Below are 20,331 nucleotides of genomic sequence, written 5' to 3'. Positions count from 1 at the left end.
TAGCTTAAAAACGATGAAAAACAAAATTGAATGAGAAAAAAAACAACAAATCAAATTTACATTACCACCTTTCCGCTCCCAGTGAAAAAAATGAAGCTAAATGTCTAGTAGAGTATACATTGTGAGATGTATTTTGATGGGTTTTAGGTGTTGATCTGCAATGAGTGCCTGGTGGTGGAGCACTGCTCGCCGGAGCACCACTACGAGCGGCTGTCGGAGGCGGCCGACAAACAGCTGACGGAGCTGCAGTCGCTGATCGCCGAGAGCCGAGCCAAGGGCGCCCACTGCGAGGAGCTCACCGCCCAGCTGCATATTGCACTCAACGATCTACAGGTACGCAACCTCCACCAAATCACACGCAATTTACTACATAGTAGTTCAGAGAACAGTAGAACTCGCTACACTCACTAACATCACTACTCACACACGCCCGCCTATTCACACACGCCCGCCTATTCACACAAAAACACACATACAAATTGGATTGAAATATGCAATAGGATCGGTTGAGGACGATGAGAAATAGAAGTTCTTTACACTTTTGAGCTAGGATGCACGGTTGAAGAGATAACAAATCTGAAACTTGAAATGTGGGACTTGGAAAAAAATGATCGAATTATAATAAATTCAAAATTTTTAACATGTGATGTATTAAATAAGGCCGCCTTAGAGCGCTGGAAAATAAAATCTCTTACACTTTTGAGCTAGGATGCACGGTTAAAGAGATAAAAAAATCTGAAACTTGAAATTTGGGAGTTGGAAAAAAATTATTAAATTCTATATTTTTAAAAATTTGAAACTTGGATCGGGACTTGGAAAAAATTCTAATTCCATTTTTTTTTAATTTTGAGCATTTGATACATGAAATAATACCGCTTTGAAGCGCTAAGAAGAATGAGCCCAATTTGAACCTGATCCGATAATGTATTGAAAAGTTAGGTTGATTTTTAGGGAAAAATTTCCTAATTAAGCTTTAATGGAGAAAGCTTTATCGAAAAGAAAGCTTCTCTGATTGGTTCTCGTGGAATTAATCACGATTTAAATTTAACCGGCTTTTGTGCAACCGGCACAAAGAATTTTAATTGTGAATTTGGTGTACTCGGCTGGAACGCTCCCTGACTCTGTACATGTGTGTGTAAAATTTAACCGGTTTCTGTGCAACCGGCACTAAGGCTATTCAATGTTTTACTACTTGAAATTACCATGCCTATCATTTGTACAGTCTGTATTTTCAGCTACGAATAAATGATCAATTTTGAATATTTTTTTAATGTGATGAATACTCAAATTTCAGATGCAACACGATACGGCCGGAGACCTGATCAAGGAGACGTTTCAGAGCTACAAGGCGGTGCTGGAGAAACTGCGTGACGACCGTCTGGAAGAGCTGAAGTCAATTCACAAGCAGCGCGAACTGAAGCTGATGGAGACCTTCCACAGTCTGGAGAAGTCGGTGGAGTGCATTGAGAACGCCTGCAAGTTCACCACCCGCCTGCTAGAGCTGGGCAATGCTGCCGAAATCCTGTCGCTGCGACGCTGTGTCTCCACACAGCTGCTCAACCTCATCAACAACACGCACAAGCCTGACGTCAATGTCAACATCGAGTTCAAGTCCGACATGAACAAGTTCACTGACGCTATACAGGTTGGTTCACACATATCAGTATCAGTAGTTCGGAACACACGTGAAGCTATAGGTCCATTCATCTCACATCATCATCATGAGTTTCATTATCCACGCACAAGCGTGGAGCTTATTTGGACATCATCTTTAATATCTATCAATACTTTCTAAATTCTCAAGTGACTCATTCACTGATCACGATTTCTGAAAAAACTACTGGATGGATTGTAACAAAACTTGGAATATAGATTCCTTTATAGGTCCTAGATGCACACTAAGAAATATTTTGACAATATTTCAATTCTAAGGGTGGTTTTTAAGGGGTTGAAGTTCTTTTTTTATCATGTATATTCTTCTTCCAATCTCCTAATCATAGTTGTAATGTCTTCTCTGACTTGGTTCTCATGACATTGAATCATGATTGGAATTTAGCAGGCTTTTGTGCAACTGTCTGTTGTATCGCAATTATAATATCGTTCTTGGTAATTTGTTGAGAAAAATGTATGATTATTAATTTGATGACTAAATTCTAATTCAAATTTTATTAATCAATTTCACAATACTTACAATCAGAATCAATAAGAAAAACAAAAACACAAAGCTCAGTTAGATAAAAAATAATTACAAAAGATACGGTAGCCTATGCTTTATTAGAAAGAAATTTGTGAATTGGAATAAAAAATACTACTTGCTGGAAGTATAAATACTCCACGTTTGCAAGTAGGAATGAATATCACTTGAATTAATTTTTTATTCATGGATAAATGGTGAAAGAAAAAGACGAGAGAAACAAAAGACTAGCAACTATTCACTCACCTTGCACACTTTCCAATAACAGCTCACCAAAATAACATTTAAACTAAGAAATGACTTTGAATAAGGATTCTAAATGGTCAGGCATAAGACCTCTGAGCCATTCTTTTTTAAAAACAAGTTAATTCTGAACCCTAAAGTGTGCTTCCTGTTGACAGTCGACGTTCGGCAGCTTCCGCAAAGAGGTGCCGCCGACTGCCGCAGTGTCGGTGTCGCCGCAAGAGGACCAGCGCAGTGGAGGGGGGGTGCAGCGAGCCATGAGCAGCGCAAGCGCAGGAGTCACGTGTCCTCCCAGCTCGATGACGTCATCACCCGTCTCGTCGTTCGAGGGAGAACTGTTCCAAAGCCAGCCTTCGCCCGTAGTGCTGCCACCACTCACCATGATGCAGGAGTACAACCTGACACAGTTGGCCAGCCTGGCAGTGGTCGATAAACTGGACCACTCGCCGCAGAGCGCCAGCCCCACCCCGCCGCAGACCTTCAGTCTGGTCGACTTCTTCCCGGGCGACATCAGCTCCAATGCGCTCTCCAACCTGCAGGCGCTGGCCAAGCTCGGCAACGAACCCGGTAAGCAATCTCAGCCTCAACCTCAGCCTCAACCGCAACCATCACCTTACGTTGATGCGTTCACCTACTTCTCCACCCCTTCCCCCCATCACTACCACAATAACAACAACAATACTCCCCAACTTCCCAACACCTCGCCATACTTCTTTCCTACCACCCCTTCCACCGCTACTACCTACACCTCCTCACGACGAAACCCTCCCTCCGCCACGTCCCGCCTCTCGGGGCGGACCGCCTCCTCCTTCTACAACTACACTGGTAATTGGTTGTGATTGGGTGATAGGCAGTGAGTGAGTCGACAATTGGCCGTTTTCACACTCATCCATTGTAATCTCTTATTAGCCAATCGGAGGACAATTATTTTGAGTGTCGTTTGATAAATCTAGGCAGACAATTGAGTGTGAAATCTACACAATCTAGATTGTCTAGTGTCAAATCGGACAATCGAGTGTGAAAACAGTCATTCGCAGGCTCTAGTTTTGAAGCCAATAAAAACCTCATAATGGGATAGTAGGGGGGGGGGGTGGTCATTAGAGGAGTTGATAGTACATACAAGCCTTTTTATTTCGAATTTATTCTGCAAAACATGAAATGTGGTATTCACGGATTCAATTAGATAGGAAACAACATACCCTTCACACCGTCCAACTTCTATTCTTCCTTATTTTTGATGAATTTTCCAAATGATTGATAATATGCGTTACCATTATCATTAAAACATTATGATATTCCTATGAAACTTGAACTTATCACAAAAATTGAATTGGACTTTGATATGTCAGTAACACATTGGACAGCTGATATTGATAACCCCCAAGCATAACTTGCTAATTTTCTATAACAACAGAGTCTAACGTCTATAAATTCTAATAAAGTTTTTGAAGTTAAGAAGTCTTTGAATTAGGTAGTCTTCTTTATGTAATTACAAGTGACATCTTGAGGATGAACTTCTATAGCTTACTAGATACACTTCAGTTCAAAACCACAAAAAATTCACAATCAGTAGTTGTTAGCTGTGTTTTTGTTTTTTGTTTTGTTTGTTTTATTTTTTAAGATAGAAAGAAAAAATGGGAAATTTGTAAAAGTTATTCCATCTCAAATACAACTCTACTAGATCGACCCACAGTAAAGCTTCGTTGTCATGAAAAATTCTGCCATAGATTGGTTATTATTTTAATAATAATAATCATTATTATTACAATATTTTTCGTATTCTATTATCTCGTATTCGTAATATATTCTATATATTTATATTTCCCTTCATTCTATTACTATTATTATTTATTGAAAGACATTACACACATAATGAGATTAAGCCCTTTCAGCTATTCAATCACCGTCAACGCGTCAACTGTTGGATTCACCAGAAATCTTACAATCAGTTGTTTTATTATTTTAATGATAATTATAAATATTTTAATGATAATTTATGATTATAAAAAATGACTCAAAATAAGTAAAATTTTTCGAAAGAAATTCTAGAAGTTTCGAAAGCCCTGTTACACTTTTGAAGAATTGGCTTCAAAAATAGCTGCCAGTTGCCGTTTCTATATAGACATGTATTTTTGGCACTCGATTGCCACCCTAGATGTTTATTATGAGGCAACCTTAGATGCTTCATCAAGTGATGTGATAAATCATGGTACTGTGCAAGTCGAAATGTGTTACTAATGACACGGTTTGTATAAGAAGACGTTATGGGTCTCAAAATGTAGGCCTGTTTCAAAATCAATCAATAACATTACAGCAGTCAGCTTGATGACATGAACACCTTCAACCAAAATTGAAGTAGCTATCTTCTTATCTTATTTATTCTTGAAGGTTTTATTGGCAGAGAGATCCTCTCCGATCATTTCTGCCTCGTTGTAACACCAAATATCACTTCCTATATACACTTGAGTTAATAGGTAATATTTGGTTGAAGTTTATTTTATTATATTTCCATATAAATTCTTCAATTATAAATATCTATTCTTTGAATTCTATTTCAACGGAGGTTTGTCGTGTCTATTAAGTAGGCTAGTATAGAACGTCTACACTGATTAACAAATTTTGGCATATAAAGCATAACGTCTTCTTTGCAACTGATGGTATTTTATGTAACTTATAACTGTTCTGTGGTATATGTGGTAAACGTTTGGTATTTTGTGATGATAGCGAAAGTATTTTGTGATAATACCGCTTGTATCTATGTTGAAACGGGTGGTATGTTGTGATAATACTGAACGTTTAATGTTGGTATATCGGTGTGATACTAATGATATTTTATGTTGATATTACTGATAATACTCTGAATATAACAAGTTGAGACTCGAACAAAATATGTGTGTTACCGAATAGTGCGATTCAAATCGTTCCACGCAATTGCAAAACTGGTTATATTCAGTTTGACTACACAGTGGATGCAGGGCTGTAAATATATGAGTATATGTCCTTGCATGATAAGATTGAACTTCGCACAATTCAGCAACACGGATATTTTGTCTCAACTTGTTTTAGAGTAAAGTGTAGTATTCTGCTGAAGTAATTCTCTACTGAAGTATTCTATTGTGATACTAAACGAATGTTTGCCAAGTATCACTACTCAACTTAATATTTCGAGTAACATTAATTAACCATTTTGAACGTCTAAGGGGTGCCGTTGTTATTGCGTTAACCAATAGTTTATAGTTGTTTGTAGAGAATTATGGATTTGTGTTGCTGTACAAAACTAGTACAAAATGAATTTCAAGCAGCCTGCACATAGAAGGAAAATAGTTCCTTCACTAGCTGTCGCGTTAACGCAGAATTGAAAATATCCAGAACTCTTACATTTTTTCCAATTCCGCGTTCCCGCGGCAGTAGTGAAAATTACTACTGTTACTGTGTGGAGGCTGCTTGTTGTTACTGCACACACCTAGTGCAAAGTTAATATTATGTTTACCTATAGAAAACTTCAAAATAAGTACGTAAAACCCACAATAAAAAATTGATTCCTACTATTAACTTGGAAAGAGCAAATCCAATTATTTGGGTTTCTTGAAAAAAGTTGTTAGATCTTTGTCTAATCTAGTCTTCAATAGTAATAAAGAGCTAAGAGGCGATTGTAACGAGTGAACAGGTCAGGTGACATTGGTCTCTTCTACGCTACATTTTTTCAGATGCACTTTTTTCGTGAATACCAAAAATGATAAAAAATATCTGGAAACGCCGCACAAAATGATCGTAGGTAGTTTAGGTGGGGTTTTATCAGTAGTTAATTTCTGTTTCAAATGCTTCCATTTTTTTCTAGCTTTTAGCGAGTATAGTTTGCTGAAAGCTCATTGAACAAAAATGTACAAATAAAAAAACGACAATAAAATTTAAAAAAATCTATTCTTGAAGGTATATAGAATTTAATGAATTGAAACTATTATTTCTATTCAATTTCATTTTGTAGAGTATCACTTATAAAGTTGTAGATATAATTTCAGCTTCAATATACTTAGCACTAAGATATCATTGAACTTGATATATATATTAGAAAGTCGTTTTCGAGTTTGAAGTTTCGAGTCTTTAATATGTAATAATGCTACTACTTATATTGTTTAATGCATAGAATAGTGTGCATTTCAAACTCAATGATTGCATTTTTTCATGTACATAATTAGAAGGATTAGATAATTATCTACTCTTCCCATTGTAATCGTTCTCACGTAATCACGATCTCATCTAGGGTAGTACGTACAGCAATGCATTTCCATGTGAATTTGTTTATAATGTTGTATTATAAACTAATTCATAGTTATATTGTTTTCGTTATGCCATAGTGCAATGTAAATATGTTATTGTATATTATTGTAATTGTATTATCCAACCTATATTGCTTTGACCATAAGTTGAAAAGTATTCTCTTGTATGATATTTGAGCTCTATTCATTCGATAAGGCAATTATTAGTTATTATTTTTTGGTTCACCACCTAGGTTTTTATGTAAAGTTGTGTTACAGAAAAAGAGAGTATGAAAGAAACTTTGCTAACAAAACTATTCTTTCGCTCCTTTGTAAACATTTTTGCAAGTTACCCCTCTTAAATAAATTTTTGAATCGAATATCAAGCCGTTAATAATGATGAATAAAACTAGTACTTGCCATTTTTATCGTGCCTACGTCATTCCTAAGTTTGTTACTATAACGTTTTACCAGTGTTTCCAGTATTCATGTTCAATTCTTTGCGCTTTAATCATGAATCTATTTGAAAATCAAACCAAGAAACGAATAATTGTGTGATAAAATGTAAGTCTTTCATCGAATGGTAATTTCTGTGCAACTCTTTATTATATGTGTTACATCCTACCCTATTAATACATTATACATTTAGTTGTTGCTTTTGTTTAATTTTTGGGTTTAGTGTATTCGTTGTAAAGATCTACTTGTATTAATAAATTGTAAATTTATGGTAGACTAACATCAACCTTCCACCTTGTGTAACATAAGAAAATAAATATAAAATGAAAAAAAAACGGGCTTCTAGACTGATGTATATATATTGTTCCACTGTTATTGTATACATGACTGAAAGATAATGTGTTCATTTTAAATATTGACATTGTAAATAAACGAGTAAACAACTGCCTTCTCAACAAAATTGTTTGATACAGTTATTTAAATTGATGCGAATTCTTTTTCGAAACTGTATCTGAAATGAATTGATGAGTTTTTTTGCAATAATGTTGAAGTGTCTCATGAATCATTCAATTTTCGAATACGCTAAAGAAAATTACATCACTTTTTCAAACATCAATAACAATTATATTATTTGTATTCAAGCAATACATTCACTAAATAGCATTACCCAACCAAAGATTTCTAGTAATTCAAGCAATAAGAAGTGACGATAACCCCAACAAAAACAATCTACAATAAAAACTTTTATTTTAATAAAAATAAATCTTTGAATTGTGAGATTTGAATTACGTTTCACTTTGATTTCAATGTATTATTTTCGACGTACATAATTATTTTTTTATTAAATAACTATAAATTTATTGAAAGATGAAATTTTTACTGTATTAACAAGTAATTAGCATTCTCTCAATTCTAAAATTCTTGAAACCTCTAAAAATTTGACTTCTACATATTTTAGGTGCTTTTAGGCCATCATCATTCTGATTTCTGAAAAATCTCATTTTTATTAAGCTCTACTTACCAACCTGTTAATAATCATAATTATATTGAATAATAACATGATGCTAAAATGCACCAGTAGATATGTTTAGAAGAAACATGGTATTGCTTTTTCAAATTTGTTGTAACTTTTTGAAAGTAACATTGTCTAGCCAAACCAAGCCTTATGTACGGTGTAATAATATGTTTACACAACTCATATTACATATACTGTATGTATATAGTATATAAAAAGTATACTAATACCATAGTTGATTCTTCTGGTCAACGAAATCCTAATTCTAGCAATAAAATGTAACTAAACAATGCGCTATTTGAAATGAAGACTGATTTTATTAGATTAGAAGTATTTTTCTTTTTGTAAAAACGTAGTTGATAGAATTTGTGTTCTGTCAATAAATTATTCTTCATTGTCACAACACCTGTTTGATCTAATAATTATGTCTAGTTTCACTAAAATTGTTTAACATTGTATTTTTGTATCGGTTATTATTTGGTATTGGAGCCTCATGTGGTTGAATAACAGTCTAAATCTTTGTACTCTGAAGATGTCTTATTGAAATGAAGTTTTAGCTTACATTGTAAGTATAATCTTATGATATTATATCGTGCTATTTTCATGATACTATCGTTTTATCTTCTGGCAGAGTTTCCAATATTTAATTGATATTCATTGATGATATTACCTTGCATAGCTCGAGTACAAAACAAAACGAAGATTTCTCTACACTATAATGATCAATATTAAATTGAAAGAACCTTTATTCTCTTCGATTCAGATCTACCCTAACCATTTTAAACAACCATTCATAGAATTTTTCATCACAATGCAAATTTTGTATTAGGCTACTTATTTTTGTATCAATATTCAAGCATTGTTTACTCATAAAAGGGATAAATTCGTCGAAACTTTAAATTTCATACACTGCAATCTCAGTGTTGGAAAATTCTTTTGGGATCTACCTCGTTATAAATTCATCCCAGTCCTCTGTCAAGTATTCTTGTATTGAATTTGTGGTTGTTGCATCACTATACGTAAATTTAGTGGAAAATTATATAATAATTGATGATACACAAGAACTTCAATAAACTTCTATAATCAATACTGTGATTTATTAGAATCCGACTGTTATTCCCCACATTGAATTTATGTATTTATTTGTGAAAAGAAAATCTAATTCTAGTTGTGTATTTCATACTAGTCTTTTGTTTCTAATTTTATAATATTTGTGTATTATTATTTTATTGTTTATTTACATCTGTTCAATTTTCTTCCAATATTCTTTTCAGGAAGTTGGATTAATTTAATTCCTGTTTCCAATATGAAATGGGTATGAATTGAAATTAACTAAGCCTATTCTATTTCATGACATTTCTTATCTGAAAGTTTAGATGATGAGATCAACATTTATTGGGGGAGGATCTTCTAAACCTAAGAATAGAAACTCCTAATAATTTATAAAAATATTTACATTGAGAAATTTAATACCCGTTGAAATTAACATATCTTATGAATCCTCTTTTATTGATATTGTATCCCATCTTCAACATAACTCTTTCAATATTCCTTGAAATAATCAGCCTTGATTAAATTTCCCCTAGCATCTACTATTTTACCTCAAATTCTAAAGAGTTGATATTGAAAAATAATAACTTTCAAACTAAACAAACTTTTCAACTTTTAATTCTGCATTCATTTAGTATACATTGAATTAGAATTGATGAAGTAACTCTTTTTTCTGATTACATGTTTCTAACAGCTTATATCTATTTTTAAATTCAATGTTATATCTATTCTAGCGTGCATGCTTGAGGAAATTTTAATTTTTGGACTTTCAGATGAAAAAATAACAATATTAAAATATACATGGTTGCAATGAGGATGTATTATATTCTCATTAGAATGTTAGAAGCGTATTTAAATATCCTCACCATTTCAAAATTTTTTCATCATCTAAATTTCATGTTTGAAATTCTTACAATGCTACTTGGAAGCCATCAGCTTTAGTCTGGAAATCCATATTACTTTTGAATGATTATTGCAAGATTTGCATATCTCGTAGCATCTTCTTACAATACTATTTTATATTCGCCAGTGTTTATTATTATTTATTTTGTGAATTTATTCTGTTTGATTATGCCGCCTCAATTAAAATGATACTATTGTTGATATTGACCAACTTCTTGGAATTTTTATTAAAAGAAAATAAACAGTGTAAACCCATTTGCCTATTATTTCATTAACCCATTTCACTCAACAAACCTACCCTTTTCCTACCTTGGTTAATTTCATACATGTCCTTTATTCCATAACCAAAATGCACGTTATGTTTATATATCTTATTTTTAAGCTCAATTTAGCATAATTTTTAAGTTGAAAAGTATGTGTTTTTAACAATCAATCAAAACAAGATTATAAGTGTTTGTATTGTAGTTTACTAATGAGACTGCCATTAGAAAATCAATTCACAATTTGGAGTAGTAACTAATTATTGTCAAAATGTCAATTAACTCGAAATTACAACGTTATGTGTTTTTCTTCGTATTGGCGAAGGTGATAATGCAATGTATAACCATAATTAGTACGACTTGATAGTTTCACAACCTTAGAGTATAACCAATACCTACTATTACTATTAATAGATATTGGTATAACAGTTGAGGCCCATATGCTCTATTATTATTAATCCTAGTTAAAACCATCAAGAGACCAAATTGAAATGCATTATCATAAATGCAACTACATTTAATCCTGGATTAATTCAAACTTGGTTTAAACTACTATTGAGCATATATGGGCGTAAGACAGTTTAGCCTACACCATGATTAGTTTCATTGAAATTGACAAAAAATGTAACTTCTGAAACTGTTATCTTGTGATTGAGTCTTATTATTTATCCATTATTCTTCGTGTTGGAATATTTATTAACAAGCTAACCAATCATTTGGGTTACATAGAATACTAATGATTTTTGTGAGGAAAATTGATATTTTTTGAGGATTTATGTGATTGTATTCGAGAAGACTATCAATGTTTTACATTCGTAATGTGTAATGACTGGATTGTGATTGAGTGTGAATTGATTTATTATTGGCATTTTAATTTGGAAAAGTTATATTCAACAAATGACTATATTTAGAGAATACGGAAAACTGACTCGACAATTAATAGACTATTATATAAGTTAACTAAGTACAGTAATAGTAATGCTACACGTCTCGAAAAAATAATTTCGCTTTGAAAATTATATTGAAGTTCTGTTCATAGACATGAACAACAAACGATATTTTCTATCCCACTAAAAGTGCATTTTAATTTGTGCGTAAATTTCCGCAGTCGGCGACGACAAGCATTGTTGACATTCATATTGTCCAAATTTCAAGTGTGCTAAAACAGCTGATCAAATAACTTTTCATTATTTGTGTTTATTATTCAAGAATCAAACATATCTAATAATATCAACATATTGCTATTTAAAAGTATGAAAAAGTAAAAACTCAACCTCCTCAATTAAAACATAATTGAACATAATCTTTTAGGCTATTTAGACACACTGAAATCTACCCAATCTGAGATCTTCACCCTGTCGTGGTCGACGATGGCATTTACGCATAAACGAAAACCCAGCTTAAAGGATTTAGCAAAAATTTATCTCAATACTTTCGTATGAAGTGCATAAAACCAGATGATGTCTTCAATTTTTTTTGAAGCAACTGTCCAACATTTTGAGAAGAATTTGATAAATGATAGATTTTGGAACTTGGTGCAAAAATTAACTTTCATATATTTGGATGTAGGCCTACTTACGAAGAAATAATATTCAGCTTGGAGAACGCTTCGATTACTTGGATCTTCGATCAATATTATTCGATCTTAGCAACATTTAAAGTTGATGTTGATATCCTAAAATTGTTATTATACTAAGATGAGGAACTTCGTTCAATTCAACTTTTCGAAAATAAGAACTCAAGAAAAAACAGTTCTGCGGATTACATCGTAATAGTGAAAGAAGCTGGTAAAGAAAAATTCAACTTATGAAAATCAAGAATCATTCATCAACTTGTGACGGCGAGATTATTGATTTCAATTCAACATCAATACTTCAATAATAATATTTCATTGTTGGGATGCATCATGAAAGTTCAGTACTCTTCAAGTTGACTCCTCCAACTCTGCAAATTGGTATACTCGTCAAGAGTCACCAGCAAGAATCCACTATCTCAGTATAAGCTGAAATGAATAAGCTGTTGATTTAAACCAGGAATGTGACATAATAAATGCGTCCAAATATTCAGGTAATAAAACGTAGATTGTGCATGCATTCAGATGTGACATAACATTTATTTATTAATTAGGTACTTCAATAGAAAAATCACAACATATACAGGTTTATGTCACTACAAGCCTCAGTGAAAATTATTGTTTACACAGAGACTAAATTAATAAGAAAGTAATGGGATAAATAACAAAATAGTTTGGAACAAACATTATAAATGGAAAGTTACACAAGATATAAAAAATAAACCAACTGAAAAAAGAAAGTAGGTAGGCTAGTAAGCCTACTTTAAGAAGAGAAGAAATTAAAATATTGAAATATTTATGGTCTGCAAAATTGATTTAGCATCTAGAGTTTGATAGCTTGATAACATTTTTCACTAAAATTGCTCAAATTATCAGCGAATATCTAGAATCGTACAATTTAGCAGTTATCTGTATGAAGCATTTTGTATGATTTACAGGGTAGCCTATATTCTTTCCAAATCAAAAAACATTATATCCATGTAGGTCTACTTAACGGAACAAAGATACTGAAGAGTTAAATTATGTATGGAAGGTCTAAATGGTTATTTAATATTTTAAAGAGAACAATTATGATATGAAATCTCGTCTGTTCTTCAATTAAATAGTGTGAAAACTGACTCTCAGACTAGTCATATGGGCATGGATGTATTTTTTTTAATGTCAATTTTTCTTGTAATACATGAATATGAGGAATTCATTATGATTTACTTAATTCACTGAATTTACTTAATTTACTGAATTCATTACTTCTCTCCAAAGCCAGACACATTCTGATTAAATCAATGTCTGTAAAGTGTCTTAACATTTTTCATAATAAAGCCTAACATCTTATTTGAATTATTAAGGATGTAATTAATGTGATGTGTTAGGTGAGCGTATATGTAGACATATTATTTGAGCAGAGAAGCAGTAAAACATAGAGGAGCAGTGAAGGTAGCTGAGAGTGTTGAGAATAATGCATTCCTTCTACCCTACCTTTGCGCTTCACAATGTTCTGAATAGATGCATTACTTTTCAATACTCTGCTACCTTCGCCTTCTACCAACCACTATGTTTTGACTCTCATTCTGTTGTTTTTATCATAATCATTACTTGGTTTGTGAGTTTTTACATGAGAAACTTGTCAATCAATCTGAAGGAAAGAGGGTAACATACTGAAATTAAGCTCTCCCCAATTATAAGTTAGCAGCATTTCAAAAATCATGATGGACTCAAGGAATGAACATTGTCTGAACTTTGAAATTGTGCTTGTTTCATATAATGTATTTTTTACTTTCCTTGCCCTATTACCATAGGTAAGGAAAGTATTGCTTTCCGAAAAAAAATTAAGTTAGGTACCCCAATTTCTAAATTTCTATACGTTTCAAGTCCAAAAAAGTGGTTTTTGGGTATTGGTCTGTATGTGTGTGTATGAGTGTATGTGCGTCTGTGTACACGATATCTCATCTCCCAATTAACGGAATGACTTGAAATTTGGAACGTAAGGTCCTTACAATATAAGGATCCGACACGAACAATTTCGATCAAATGCGATTCAAGATGGCGGCTAAAATGGCGAAAATGTTGTCAAAAACAGGGTTTCTCGCGATTTTCTCGAAAACGGCTCCAACGATTTTGATTAAAGTTATACCTAAAATAGACATCGATAAGCTCTATCAACTGCCACAAGTCCCATATCTGTAAAAATTTCAGGAGCTCCGCCCCATCTATGCAAAGTTGAATTTGGATTCTTAATTATTAGGCTTCAGATACAATTTAAACTAAAAATTTTGAGTGGAAAAGATTGAGCATGAAAGAAAATCTCTACAATTAATGTTCAGTAACATTTTCACCTAAAATTTAAAATAAGCTCGAAATTCGAGAAAATGTTATTATTTCAATTTCAAACTGTTGGCAACACTGTTGATTCTATTAAATCTACTTAAATCACTATGAAGAGATAGCAGACTTCATGTGTCTCCAGCGTTATAGTCCTGTCACCAGCTGGCTTGGATCTTTGAATAGTAGACTTGATATGCGCGTGAACACTGACGTCAGTTGATCAATTTTCATAACGGCAAGGAAAGTTTTGTGAGTGCGCCACACCAGATTTTTTTCCTTAGGGCCACTTTTAATATAAATAAAATACAAATCTTAGTACCCTCTTAAATCTTAGTAGTCAATAATTATTTAATAATTTAAAAGGGTACTTTTATAAATTATTATAGAATTATAAATTTTTCATTAAGGTTCACATCTTTATATTTTCCTCAACTTCGAAAATAATTACAATAATTATTGTGCTCGTATTATATTTAACTTACAGTGTGTTGGCAACCAGTGGGTCGCCAAGTGTCTAAACGAGTCGAGAGGCATTAGTTGTTATTGTGCTCATCCAGAATGGCCGGTCACCAGATTTTGACGTGTTAGCCAAGCAGTCGATCCTGGTGTCTCAGTGTCTCAGCGTGCTCTCTGTACTCGGCCGCCAATGATTGATGTCTGACAAACTCATCATATCTCTTTCTATTATATTGTACTTTATAATATCAGCGTTGTATTACAAGCAACTCACGTTTTATATCCAGCATCATCAACATCATCCAGCTCATACTAGGCTTAAAATACTCAAGTCAAATAAGTTGTCTAAATTAAATAAAAAACTTCACTGGTGGCTGAATGTAGTACGAGCCTAAACACTTCTTGATAATGTTCTACGGTTTTCAATTGAGGTGCTTCTAATTTATTTTATATGTTGACAATATACATGCAATAGGAAATAGAGATTGCAATTTGACAATAGAGATAAGACATAAGGCTCATACCCAATAATACTGCTCTCAATCATGAATTCAACATAGTCAAAAGAGATCACATATTACAGTCCTCGGTTCACAGACAATTTTGAATTTTCCAAATCAATTTCTGTATTAGTACTACCTAAAGGTATTTTCACAACTAGCGACGCATATGTAGAAATAAGTCTTTGGAAGACGTAGCTGTCCTATCTCCAAATGTTTAATCTATGCTAGGCTGGTGTGAAATGGACAGATTGATTAACACTAGTAGATATGTCGGCTACTTCTTCCAAAAATGTACTACTAGCTAAGCTTAGCTAGGAATAGACTTAATATATTTCTTATATTTAATGTTTTTTCATAGTGTTTCTTAATTATTTAAGGAATAGACCTTATATATTAGGAAAGAACTTATAATATTTCTGTTGATACGTTTTTTATTGAGGTTTTATGTTTTGATTTTCGGTTGTGTTGTAGAAACGTTGACAAATGGTTCGATAAACGGAACCAACGGAGTGATAACAGGACGTCAGACATCCTATGCCAGTCTGAGAGGTCTCCTTCCGCCTATCGAAGCTTCCATCCCATTGACCAATGGCAGTGGAGGTTATGCACCATCTTCGCCCAGTCTTTCCCAGTCAGGTAATTCCAATCAAATTAAATCCAGATATTTTTCATCTAAGTACAGTGGTTATCAAACATCTTACACAGTCTCTTTTTGCTTCCAAGGACTTAGTTAATAATAATTGGCCTCTACATATCACACCTTATAAACAACCCGTTCCACCACATGGCACTAGATGACTGAATTTGCTTCTATAGTGAGATCCACGTTATAATGGCATTGGAGAAAGATAGGAGAAAAACGTTGCCGTTGCCTCTGTCTTGTCAATGCCTTCTATAGACGGTAGCTGATACATGTTCATTAATGTAATATTAACTGTTAATTCTCGTTTAAAATAATAAATTATATTTTTTAACAATTTCGTAATGAATTTTCATAATTACGATGAAATATTTTGTTAATTAATTATTAATTCTACATTGTTGAAAGACGATCTGGCAACAGAGCAAAGATAGAAAGAGATAGCGTTATGCACTTTGTTGAATGAAAGACAAGGATAGCAATACCATTGCTAATCAAACACTGCCATTATAGAAATAGAAATAGAAATTTCTTTATTGACATAAGACATTTAACAAAATGTATGGTCAATCGTCATATATATATATATATATATATATTATATATATATATATATATATATATATATATATATTATACAAAAATTCAAAGCACAGAAACAATACGATTCTACAGTACAAAGTAATTTACAAACCCATTTTCACAATTCATACATACGAAAATCAATTTCATAAAAATCAGCCACTGTATAAATGCATTCTTGCTGCAGGATAAATTTAACAGTTTTTTTGAAACTCATACAAGAAAGGCTTCTAATGGATAGTGGCAAGAAATTGTACAATTTTACTCCTATAAACATCCAGTTTTTTTGTGATGGTGAATACCTGAGGTATTCAGTTCTCATGTTATTTCTGTGCCTCGTATTATGATTATGGACTTCAGTGCTAGTAGCCAAATCCCCCTTATACGTATGTATATAGAGAAGCAGGCTCATAACATAGACGGACGGCAGAGTCAACAGCTTAAGTTTTTTGAAAAGAGGCCTACAATGAGATCTTTGGTTTTCATTCATTATTATTCTTACTGCCCTTCTCTGAAGCCTAAAAATCTCAATGGACCTACTGCAATTGCCCCATACAATGATTCCATAAGACAACAATGAGAATATCTGAGCATAATAAACATTTAACAAAACGTCAACATCAACAACTCCACGCAATCTTCTTAACATATAAAGGCCTTTAGATAATTTCTTACTTAGAGACTCCACGTGCGAGAACCAATTCAGTCTGTTATATATATTATGTCATTAAATAACTTGGACCTCACTATAGACTTATTGCTGCATGCAATAAAACGGCTCAGAAAGTTATAGACGTAATTAATCAAAGGGTTATGAAAGATTAATAAACTTTTCAAAAATATACGTATTATTTTAATCAGTGTGAAAAATTGTTCTTATTTCAACTATGTTGAAACTATGTTCCTTGTATTCTGTACTTTTTCATACAGGTAGAATATTTTTTATTGAATTTGATGACTCGTGTTAACAGATTTTTCTCCAACAAGAAATACATTTTACTATCTATATTATTATATTTCAGTATTATTATTCAAATACCCTCTTTAACCTCAAAATTGTTCCAGCAATCAGCTTTTACTCAAATATGTGTAACTCTAGTTCGCCTCCATGGTGCACATTGGGTAATGCTAAATGGACTAGCATATAATGGCGGTCAGTCTAACTTATGTTCTCCTGACAAAAACTACACATCTTCAAGAAATTGAAAAAAATATAATGTATATGTAGAGATTTGAGACTCATGAGCTTTATGTGTTGTGTATCTGCCATACGCCAAATAATAAATAAATAAATATTAGAATACTCTATATTATTTGTATTGTGTGTTGGCAGATGGGCTGGCCCCATCAATCACCAGCAGGAGCCTGGGGGGGTTCGCAAGTGGGCGGCTGCAGAACGGCAAATCATCGGCCATGCAGATACGCAGCAAGTTCGGCCAGATGGGCTCCGGCGACGGTCAGTTCAATTCGCCCCATGGCTTCTGTCTCGGCGTCGAGGAGGACATCATTGTTGCCGATACCAACAACCACCGTATTCAGGTCAGTAATGCAATTTTACACATTCACCCCGTTCATTCATCTAGGGCACATCCACCCCGTTCATTCATCTAGCGTGATTGAAATTTTACACATTCACCTCGTTCATTCATCTAGCGTAATTGCAATTTTACACATTCACCTCGTTCATTCATCTAGTGTGATTGCAATTTTACACATCCACCCCGTTCATTCATCTAACGTGATTTCAATTTCACACATCCACCCCGTTCATTCATCGAGAAATAATACGCTTTATTAGGTTTGTCGTTGGATAGGGCACGCCGTGCCGGTTTTGACTGTTAGCTCAATCCAGTCGTCAAACAATTCAATTCAACTCATTTATTTTTCCCTTCTGAATACAATTTAAAACAGTTACATAGAATCTTGAGCAATAAAGTATATACAATTCAAGAATCAAGACAATATGCTTACTAAAATCAAAATATAAAACTATACTAAACAATAAAACTCTTGAGCTATCACAATTTTATCCTTGCAATCAGATAGGAAAGAGCTTACATGTCAACAATGGCATGTGCGTAAGCTCTAGTTATTATAACGAAATGCGTTATATCTATACAATTATAAGAGAGATCTCAATTTTTTGAGATCTAAACTAAATTTAAATAATTTTTAATAATAAATCTATAGTTCTTATGTATTAAGAAAGGATTAAAAAAAAGTGAAAAACTAAATTGTAAATTAAAATTTTAAGTTTATAAATAAAAGATGATGAAAATGGATTGATGAAGACCAAGGAATAGCGAGGAAGGCTACAATTCAAATAACATATACAATTTAGGAAAAGCAGAACAGAAAAGCATGACAGAGCAGAAAAAAAACAATCAATTTTCTCTCTGAAGGCGCCCAAATTGAATTAGACACGCGCACCCCCAGTAACGATGAGTGAGACGGCATTATCATCACTGATATCAAACAGCCACTTCTTCAAGTGCTACTTGAACGCAGAGGTAGAAACTACATCCATAAAGCATGATGAATAAATAATCAATAGCCGCTGACACATTAATAAACTGAGATGAATCAGCAGTTGGTTTAAACCTAGAATATTACACATTATAATAAATACGACTAAATCTTTATGTAATAATGAATTAGCGTTACGTAGTTGGTGCTTATGGTCCTGGGAAATAGAACATGGTGGAGCGGCGAAGGTAGAGTAGCTGAGAGTGTTGAAATTGATGCATGTATCTGAATGTGTCTGTTTCCTTCTACCTATCACCCTACCTTTGCGCCACACAATGTTCTGACACATTTGAATATATGCATTACTTTTCAACACTCTCAGCTGCCTTCGGCGCTCCACTATATTTTGACCCTTAGGCTGGCCACTAACGGTAGAACATGCATAATACACGTCGAGTCGTCATACATTTTTGCGTCATCACAGCGAAAGGCTCGAGAAATTTTTTTTGAGGTTACGTTTTGAATCTCAATTTTTTTCGTTGCTGTTTTATTTGATGTTTAATTATTTTTCTGTCATTATAATTTGAAATTTACTAGTGGTTCATTTATTGTTATTGGTTGTTTATTTTATGTTAGAAGTCTCTCGCTGATGACAAAACATGCGTGATGAACGCATATGTGTGTGTGTGTGCATGATAAACATGCATGCAACGTCCCTCCTACATGGGAGCCAATCAGTTACCGATTGATATCAGAAAGAAGGATGGTGCGGACTTTAAGAAAGAATTAAAACTATAATTTCAAGTATCCCATATTCTATACAAGACTTTCTGAACTGATTATTGTGAATTATTATTTTATTTTCATCTTGACACTATTTATATTGTATAAATGCAATGATGAATAAATTTCTTTTTTGTGTAGTTGAGAAGTTAATATTGTGGTAATTATTCATATTAAATGAAAAAGACTAAGAAATTGTCAAAAAACTACAGATTTATTGATACTTAGAAAGACCGGTCACGGTTATTACACCATTGTCAATCTCTGATAAACTAAAACTAAATACAAGAGCAGCAGAATTAAATAACAAAGGCAGATCTTTGAATATTCTGGAGGCTTTGGAAATAACAAGAGTAATTAAGGAAAATTCCCAGTATAGTTCAAATGACCAGATTCATTTCAACCAATACATCACTACGAATTTAGTTTTATCATAACATTGTAAGCATAAATAAATAAATATCTTTATTGTCACAGAATGTTTACACATTATAGACAACGTCATGTTTGGTAACTCTAGTAAATAATACAAGGCAAACATGAGCCTGCAACAAGCACTCATAGTCAATTTTACAAAATTTAAATACATCCATTACACTCTAAATTAGGTATCAATTATTATACATTAG

General features: G+C 33.1%; 1 protein-coding gene across 1 annotated transcript in view; it reads left to right on the top strand.

Moving 5' to 3' along the window:
- LOC111050115 (brain tumor protein) overlaps positions 1-20,331 on the top strand; it is a 54,376-nt gene that overhangs the window by 14,217 nt on the left and 19,828 nt on the right. The window contains exons 6-10 of the mRNA XM_039439192.1: positions 148-333; positions 1,295-1,645; positions 2,596-3,004; positions 15,703-15,867; positions 17,787-17,992. Coding sequence (XP_039295126.1) covers positions 148-333; positions 1,295-1,645; positions 2,596-3,004; positions 15,703-15,867; positions 17,787-17,992 — 1,317 coding nt within the window. The remainder of the gene's footprint in view (positions 1-147; positions 334-1,294; positions 1,646-2,595; positions 3,005-15,702; positions 15,868-17,786; positions 17,993-20,331) is intronic.

The sequence above is a fragment of the Nilaparvata lugens genome, chromosome 12, assembly GCF_014356525.2.
Source record: "Nilaparvata lugens isolate BPH chromosome 12, ASM1435652v1, whole genome shotgun sequence".
Lineage (NCBI taxonomy): Eukaryota > Metazoa > Arthropoda > Insecta > Hemiptera > Delphacidae > Nilaparvata > Nilaparvata lugens.
The sequence above is the reverse complement of the archived record's forward strand: the minus strand, read 5'-3'. Positions and strand labels throughout refer to the sequence as shown.